General features: G+C 37.0%; 1 protein-coding gene across 1 annotated transcript; it reads left to right on the top strand.

The window, feature by feature from the left end:
* Positions 1 to 1460: 1460 nt before the first annotated feature.
* On the top strand, positions 1461 to 3872 carry LOC135709304 (phosphatidylinositol 4,5-bisphosphate 5-phosphatase A-like). Its single transcript, XM_065231613.1, has 3 exons — positions 1461 to 1794; positions 3364 to 3554; positions 3616 to 3872. The coding sequence occupies exons 1-3, from the start codon at positions 1461 to 1463 to the stop codon at positions 3820 to 3822; spliced, it is 732 nt and encodes a 243-aa protein (XP_065087685.1). The 3' UTR covers positions 3823 to 3872.
* The last annotated feature ends 5307 nt before the right edge of the window (positions 3873 to 9179 follow it).

Raw genomic sequence — 9179 nt, 5'->3', positions numbered from 1 at the left:
GCTTGAGATTGGTCACGCGATGGCATTCTTCCACGAGGTTCTCCAGGGTTACCTTGCTGGTGGCTTCTCCCAATTCGTTGACTGCGGTTTCAAATTGTTATATCCGTAACCAAGGCCAACAAGTAAAACTAGTATTGTTGGGAGCTACCCTTATTACGAGTGTCACTTCACGGTGAAAACGAAGGGAAGTGATCAGTTGTCACTCACGGTGAAGTAATTTCCGTGCAAATCAAATGGGAATCACTTCACCGTGAGTGATAAGTTGTCACCTCACCGTGAAGTGACAGCGGTAATAAGGGCCTATTACGTCTAACTTGGTTGGTGGTTGCAATACTAATCAATCTTTCTGCTATAATTTAGGCAGGGCCTACGATCAAGACATATAAGCTTTGTCTTAGAAAAGTTAACAAAATCTGGCTCAAAGATGAACAACAAGTCTGATGTCATCTACTAATCAGTGCTAGTAAAACCAGGGAGCTATTACTGATGAAACGTGTTTGTTAATTTTCCCATTCATTCAGGATAGAACTTAGTATCCAAACGTCCAATGCCATAGAACCAGAACATCAGAAGTGAAGGCATCTTTAGTTCAATCATAAAATAAGTGATATGACAGCACACATTACACAAATTATTACATAACCTGTTCATTTCGTTTCGAAGAAAAACACATTTCTAAACGAAGAGTGTCATAATCCTTCGAAAAAGTAACCTCATTTCACTGATTCAAACTGCATAGCTCAGCGTCAGTCCTGCGAATCAGTTATTGTACAAACCGAAGGCAAAAACCTCTGAGACCTTCAGACCTTGGAAGATGAAAAATTCGAGAAAACTAGGCACTTCCAAACATACCTTCAGCACCCGGTGACATCGTTCGCAAAAACATTTCACACTTTGTTGAGCATTAATAATGCCTCAAAACTACCATGGTACTGGTGATGATGGCAGCTTACAAGCTGGTGTGGATACGCTCTTCCCGCCCTTCTCCGTTTTGATAATCATGTTCAATTAGGTTTGCAGTATTAAGCAGTAGGTACCGACTAACATTCCTACTAGACTCTCTCCGGCCGTGACGATTCTTACACAGATATGACTGTGCTACAGAAGACCCATCATCACTGAAAATAGCCCTAATCGTTTCCTAGTCCAATTTTCCACTTTGCACCCCAGGAGGAAGGTTGACGCCACCGTCCAACGAAGCGTGGTGCTTATTCCGTTCTCAGACAACGTGCTGCGGAGAAAAATCCTCAAGCAAACGGTTCGCCGCTTGCTTGGTGAGGTTATGAAAATTTCCCGATCGTTGATTTTCCTAATGTCGGTATAAAATGTGACTTCCACCTGGGGACATCGTCAGAGTACGATCGCGTTCGTTCCGGGTAACAACGTAGTATTTGAAATCACCGTCGTGAGGAACAATCTTTAGGTTTAGAAAAATCAAGTGTTGGAACTTTTCTACTAAAATGAAACAATTCAATAACCCGATTGCGGTGGCAGTTGTGCTGATTAGTGTTTTGAGCCGGCATGTGAAGTGTCTTCCGAGTTCGAAATCGGGTTCGTTGTCGTCCAGTTCGTCCGGTTCGTCCAGTTCGTCGGACGGATCGCAACCATTGAAGGATTTGAAACCCGATGGAACGAGCTTCTGGAGTCCGCAGCCGGAGTACTACCACGAACGGGATCGCTACAGCGGCAATCGCCCGTCCGATTTCGTAACGTCGTATGGCAGTTTCGAGAACAAGTATGGCGGAAGTTCATCGCCATCATCCTCGTCGTCGTACGGCAACAAGGATCGACTGGGTGGATTCAGTAAGAGAATTCGTTCCGTGGTGTATCAAAGTGTATTTTACGAAAATTTTTCCGGATGAGTGGTTTGAATATTCCATAAACTTAAGTTGCTATCATGTGGAATGAGTCAGTTTGATTTGTGATGACTCTGTGGTCTGGAGTAACAATCAGAAAATGTTCTAATGAAAACTATGTCTAAAGTGAGGTTTATAGTGTCAAGTGTGGATAACTTAATCTTAGTGTACACAGCAATTTTAAGATCGTGAAATCCTAGTTTTAACACTTCAGTTCTGTGCGATTCTTAATAGCATTTCATCGGAATCCCGTACAATTTATGCGTTGCGTTGAAGCATACCTATTCAACGCGCCACACCCATACATATGATCAGCCTAAAAAGAGACTCTCAACTAAACTTGAAGTCATTGGTTCGGAATTGGTCACTAAATTACGGTGAAATGTTAATAGTGTTTTTTTAGTAAATTGCCTACATTTAGGCACATTCACATTCTTACTGAAAACAAACCTTGTATAAGGATTTTTGCGCCATGTTCGAGTACAGGGATGCCAGATTTGCAGACATGTCTTCATTTTGAAGACATTTGAAATTCTGTGAAGACGAAGACATTTAAAGTTTTGTGACGACTTTGGAAGACATATCTACAGGGTGGAACGATCAAAAATTAATCAATCATGATTAAGTGCACACTGATTATATTATTGTATAAATAATCAAAATTCATTTCTTTTTGAAGTTCAAAGACTACAAAATACAGGAAAATTATTTGATTGGGCTTCCGGTTTTCCATATGCGAACTGTCGGGCTTTACGTTTCACACCTTCCATCAGATTTTGTACCGCTGTTTTATCAACCTTATTTTATGCTGAACGTCAATTTGCTTTGAACTGTTTCTCATTTCCAACTGTTTTCTGAGTTTACTTGAGGTTTATGCTTAACGATTGCTCAATATGTTTATATTTGGGTGCAGCTCCAGTGATTTTGGATGATTTTTGTCCTAGGGTACGACTTGCATGTTGTTGGCGGTATACCGTTCTTGAACCATTTTCCCGAAGTGACAGGAAGTAAGGTTTTTTTTTCATAAATATCTTAGTTGACAATGCCAGTTGTCACAAAAATTTCGCATTTCAGCCCACAGGTGCTGATCACCTTCCAAACCAAGTATTTTTTCGGGAACTGTGTCAACATTTCCTGCCGTGTAAACTCTTGACCTGGGAGCGGCTTGAAATCCACCTTGACGTATATTTCATCGTTCATTATAACGCAATAAAATTTCAGACGCAATCAATCTGCGTGGGAAAAAATTAGATTTCGCTTATGCGCGAGCAAATCAATGTCAGGGCAATGCCAATTTTATAATTTTGTTTTCTCTTCAACACTTTTTATCTTTCGCTGTTGTAAAATTCAGAGTGGTGCTAGCTCTCTGTACTCATAGGACATTTTCTCAGATACAATTTTGCAGAAGACCATATTTTGATTGTTACCCACATGTTTTCAACGCTTTCCGATTAGTGTTTTATATCTGCTTACAACAATAAATAACATACCTATCTCAATATCGCAGGTCCCTTCAGCACCGGAAGCGGTGGATCTTATTACTCTTCTGGTGGTGTCTTTGATCGGAAACCCTATGGCCCACCTCAACCGGTAGAGTATCCTGCCTATGCTCACGAATACGATGGTGGCCACTACGATAACCATTACAATCAGGGTCATGGATTCAACCTGGGACAGCACTTCGGCGGCGGCGGAAAGGTTGCTTAAATTTGAATTAACTCTATATAACCAATTCGTACTAACTACCCACCATTCGCAGGACATTACCAAATCGATTCTCATCCCGCTGGCCGGAGCTGCCCTACTGGGAATTGCAGCCGCCCTCGTAGCCAATCCCGTCCTACTGCACCTGGGTGCATTTGCTGCGGGCAAACGAAAGCGTCGCGACGTCACGGCCAACTCACACAATCTGGCCTACCGAGCGCATTTGAAGCCAGCTCACCCATTGGCGCCACCGAAAGCGTAAGAAAGGAACCCCACAAGCAAATGCGCACAAAACATTCGACCCGGACGATTAATCGGCTGTAAATGGAAACTTTTTATTGTTAAATGCTAACGCAATCGAAACAATGCCAAATTGCTGCAACTACCTACCTCGTTCGATTGTAGGGAAATAACGATGCGTTTAATGCTTCGTGATGACACACCGCCTATTTAGACAGTGATAGTGCTGACGAGTGTGTTACTTTAGTGCTATTTAGCTTTAATTGGTCCCCTTCGTAGGTTTAAGTAAATGATCTTCTAGTTTGGATAAGTGCAAAGCAAATAAATTTGTGATAACTGATGTCAATTGTTTGTTTCAGTATTGTTAGAATAGATCAAGTTGGTTGGTACAATATATTTTTTTGAAGTAGGATTACGTCTTTCGGTAACATATTGGGGGAGCAATTTCAAAAAACCAAAATCGACCGCGTCACGAAAAGTGGACAGGTTTTGACTACTTATAACTCTGTCAATAGCGGATGGATTTTTTTCTAAACCAGCCAATCGATTGGAAATTTTTCCACGAATCTGCTTAAATGAACACTCTATCAATTTTCAATAGGTCACTATTGAAAATTACACAAATGTCCCAACTGTTGCAATGATGATCAAAAACGAGGCATTTCCGTGATGGGAAAAAGTGGTTTCCCTAACACAGTCGTCGAATATTGATACCGAGCCCGTAATCCTACGTTAAATGTACTGTCGTGTCTTAAATGCAACCTCTTACTTTTTTATTTCAGGAAAAAGGAAGTCATATTTAAAATATAATACCGATGATGCCCCTAATAAACAAATACCATAAACGAACTGTATCCTGAATGGGTAAACTATCCCACAAATGGTTTGGATGATACCCCGAACACGTCGTTAAGCTCTCTTTTATGGTTATTTTTATTAGGGGATATATACGCTCAGATTAAACTAAGGAACAATTTAGAGCCAAACGATTAAAAGGTCCAATGTGTCAATTAATTACCGTAAGGTATCATAATTGTACGAGCTTCATGGAGTTTTGAAAAATAAAAATAGAATATGTGTAATGTGGATATTTTGAATTGAGCTGAGATACCGTAAACTGGGGCAATTGATCACTGTTTAACGTAAATATCGAAATGAATTTCTACAAAAATAAACATTGACCAACTAGTGCTATTAAAACCAGTATCTACGAGGACTCTATCGTTCTACATGGTCACTAATCATATTGGATGTTTAACTTATTTTTAGGAAATGTTTAAAATCTAAAATTTGAAAATATCGATGTGGGGTGAAATTGATCAACCCTTCAAATAGCTACCCGGTGCATTTATAGTAAATGTGGTTTATGAAATTGGGTTCCCTTAATCCGAAACATACGTTAAAATCTTTGGGCCAAACGTATGTTAAGCAAATATACCAAAACAGATTTCATTAAATGTAGGCAATTTCACTCCAAATTTGACGAAACTCCTCTTATTTCATGGCATGGAAACTTTTTTTCTCGTAATATTTATGTTCGTGATCAAGTAATCATCGATTACCATAGCTACCATAGTGATAAATAAATAAATAAATAAATAAATAAATAAATAAATAAATAAATAAATAAATAAATAAATAAATAAATAAATAAATAAATAAACAAATAAATAAATAAATAAATAAATAAATAAATAAATAAATAAAAAAATAAATAAATAAACAAATAAATAAATAAATAAATAAATAAATAAATAAATAAATAAATAAATAAATAAATAAATAAATAACTAACTAACTAACTAACTAACTAACTAACTAACTAACTAACTAACTAACTAACTAACTAACTAACTAACTAACTAACTAACTAACTAACTAACTAACTAACTAACTAACTAACTAACTAACTAACTAACTAACTAACTAACTAACTAACTAACTAACTAACTAACTAACTAACTAACTAACTAACTAACTAACTAACTAACTAACTAACTAACTAACTAACTAACTAACTAACTAACTAACTAACTAACTAACTAACTAACTAACTAACTAACTAACTAACTAACTAACTAACTAACTAACTAACTAACTAACTAACTAACTAACTAACTAACTAACTAACTAACTAACTAACTAACTAACTAACTAACTAACTAACTAACTAACTAACTAACTAACTAACTAACTAACTAACTAACTAACTAACTAACTAACTAACTAACTAACTAACTAACTAACTAACTAACTAACTAACTAACTAACTAACTAACTAACTAACTAACTAACTAACTAACTAACTAACTAACTAACTAACTAACTAACTAACTAACTAACTAACTAACTAACTAACTAACTAACTAACTAACTAACTAACTAACTAACTAACTAACTAACTAACTAACTAACTAACTAACTAACTAACTAACTAACTAACTAACTAACTAACTAACTAACTAACTAACTAACTAACTAACTAACTAACTAACTAACTAACTAACTAACTAACTAACTAACTAACTAACTAACTAACTAACTAACTAACTAACTAACTAACTAACTAACTAACTAACTAACTAACTAACTAACTAACTAACTAACTAACTAACTAACTAACTAACTAACTAACTAACTAACTAACTAAATAAATAAATAAATAAATAAATAAATAAATAAATAAATAAATAAATAAATAAATAAATAAATCAATAAATAAATAAATAAATAAATAAATAAATAAATAAAGAAATAAATAAATAAATAAATAAATAAATAAATAAATTCACGAATATTATAATAAACCAATGGCCAATACTGGTGCATTTCCCCTAGTTATGGTATTTCATTGTGTACCAAAAAGCATGATAAGCTCATTGAATTGACTACTTGATGAGATTTAATTGATGAATCTACGTTACGGTCGGCGAGCAGATGGAAATGATGTGAAAATGATAATGACGTTTTGCTAGCTGTCAAATCGTATGATATTTTTTAGTACATCATCACTTTTGTGGTTTTGGATTTCAAACCTAGGTGTCGCATGCACTGGTGCAGTTTCGCGTAGATTCATCAATAATCATGATGTTTTGGAATAGAATATTGGCGTCTTGCAGTGAAACTTTTCCAAACTTTCGCCTCCTACATTTCGAAGTGAGAACTACTAGAAGGAGGATTGTTTCCAAATTTTCCAAGTAAAACAGACGATTTTTGGGGCAAATCGGTCCATAAAGAAAAACTAATAATTTCTCGTGGAAACTTTTGCTTGAATCGTGTAAGAAAACGTGTTTGAAAACAAATTGTTATTATTTCGGTATGGATCGGAGAGGTTTTCATGGAAAATAATGCATAACAAGTTTGCACCCACAGCGAGAGGTTACCTCCTGCGCAGCTGCATTTTTCGGAAAATGGTGAATATGTGCGATTTCCACTAAGATGAAAGTGGAAATTAAGTTAATTTACTTAGGAAAGGTTGTATCATGCTGGTGGTAATGGAGAATTGGTTGTATAGGACGCCAATGTTCAATAAATTTTCATTTTGGCCTTTTTTAAGCAATCATATTGATACTCACAATTTTCGACGGAAAACGCACCGGAACTTGATTTACTCAACACGCACCATGCTATAAAATGGTGCTAGATGGTCTTCAAAGTGATAATAATATGACAAATCATCTTTATTTTGAGTAATTGAGCAATTTACTTCTGTTTACCATCATATTTACGATGCAGCATTGATGGAGCCGTGAAATGAAATGAATATAACTTATGAAAGTTCACCTGGAAAAGTCAAATATGCACATCAGTCTGATCGTAAAAACGTTTTCTTCTTCAATTCGAATGTTATATTGGAAGGATTTCCCGCAGGCTTGATGAAAATTATGATTTAATGCTAATTTTCACGAATTTTATATGCAGTCTGTCAACATTATCATCATCATGCAGTGGCGACATCTGCATTGAGCTTTTGCGGCAATCTTCCAATTTTCAGGCAGCTTTAAGGGGTTACGCCGAGGGGGACGACTCTATCTACGATGCAAAAAAGATTGTGTTTGCTGTGGCTAGCTGCGCGCACGCTGAGTAGATAGAAAGAAGATTGATGGCGATTCTGAAGATTTCCTGCAAAAAATTGATGAGCGATGCAAGTAGATGCGACAAATGAAAGATGATTGTTCGAAGATTGATTCGCTAGTGTGAGATTTGTTGACCATCTAAACTTGAGATTTAGATGTGTCGCCCCCCTCGGGTTACGCCTACCTGCAAGACCGAAAAAAAGTTTGGATTTTTTTTTTCTCGAAAACGACGCAACATATTGAAAATCGGTTTTCTGCCGTTTATTGAACACACATTACATGGTACATTTATCAGTCGATGCTGTAAAAACGAGGTCCTGGTGCCCCGCACGGCTGCTGCACGTGGACGATGTTCTAAAAAACGCTTTTTGCTGTGCCAACTGCGGTTTGTGATGTAAATCATCTGAAATAAAAAAAAACATGCCAAATCGTTAAGGTGATACTCTAAGGAAGCCTTAGCGTGAAATTTTAAAGGCACAAATGTCAGCTTCCACAAAACATACAAATTTGAAATTGCTACTCCTTGTTTGCTGTGCTACTACAAACAGAGAGTAGCAATTTCAAATTTGTATGTTTTGTGGAAGCTGACATTTGTGCCTTTGATGTTTCACGCTAAGGCTTCCTTAGAGTATCATGTGTTAAACTAGTCCTTGATCGTTCGGTTTTTTTTTTAATTTTTTTGACAAAATGGCGGCCTTGCAAAGTTGAAGTGCCGATTTTTGATCCTTAAAATTTGTCTTTGATCGGCTGGGGGAGAGGTAGCTCATCGATTCTTTCGGTTCGCCTCCTAGCATCGTGCTATAAGGTACCAGACGATAACCAGGGTAGTTGATCGATAGCTCGATGACGTCATTTCGTTGACGTCTGCAATGGGAAATTCTCATAGCAGGCGTTGACGATGGGACGTTGTCGAGTTTTTGAATAGCAACTATCGTGGTAACTCACCGATTACCTGTCGATCTGCCAAATTTGGAAAGACGTCTGCATTGAATTGTCTCATATAATAATATTCCGCCCACTATATCACACGAAATTGCGAGTAGTTGAGTGGAATGGAGATAAGTTAAGCATTGGGTACAGGACCAAGTCTCCCCTGGGTGGTGCCAGAAGATGAGCGCAATAGAATCATCAAGTTGCCATAAGGCACGGAATGAGACTATTGCATGGCTGGGTAGTCAAAGTCTTCCATTCGTTAGTCATTTCAGAAGGATTAGAACAGGTTTAGGATTAGGGTGGGCGTTGGCCAGATTTGGATTTTTCAGATGTAATCCTGGATAGGACCCTGTCATTGAACGTCGCGTGA

This window comes from Ochlerotatus camptorhynchus, unplaced genomic scaffold (assembly GCF_037179485.1).
Source record: "Ochlerotatus camptorhynchus isolate MF236.1 unplaced genomic scaffold, CSIRO-AGI_Acam_v1.1 ptg000357l, whole genome shotgun sequence".
Lineage (NCBI taxonomy): Eukaryota > Metazoa > Arthropoda > Insecta > Diptera > Culicidae > Ochlerotatus > Ochlerotatus camptorhynchus.
Note: the sequence above shows the minus strand (reverse complement) of the source record. Positions and strands in the feature narration are given on the sequence as shown.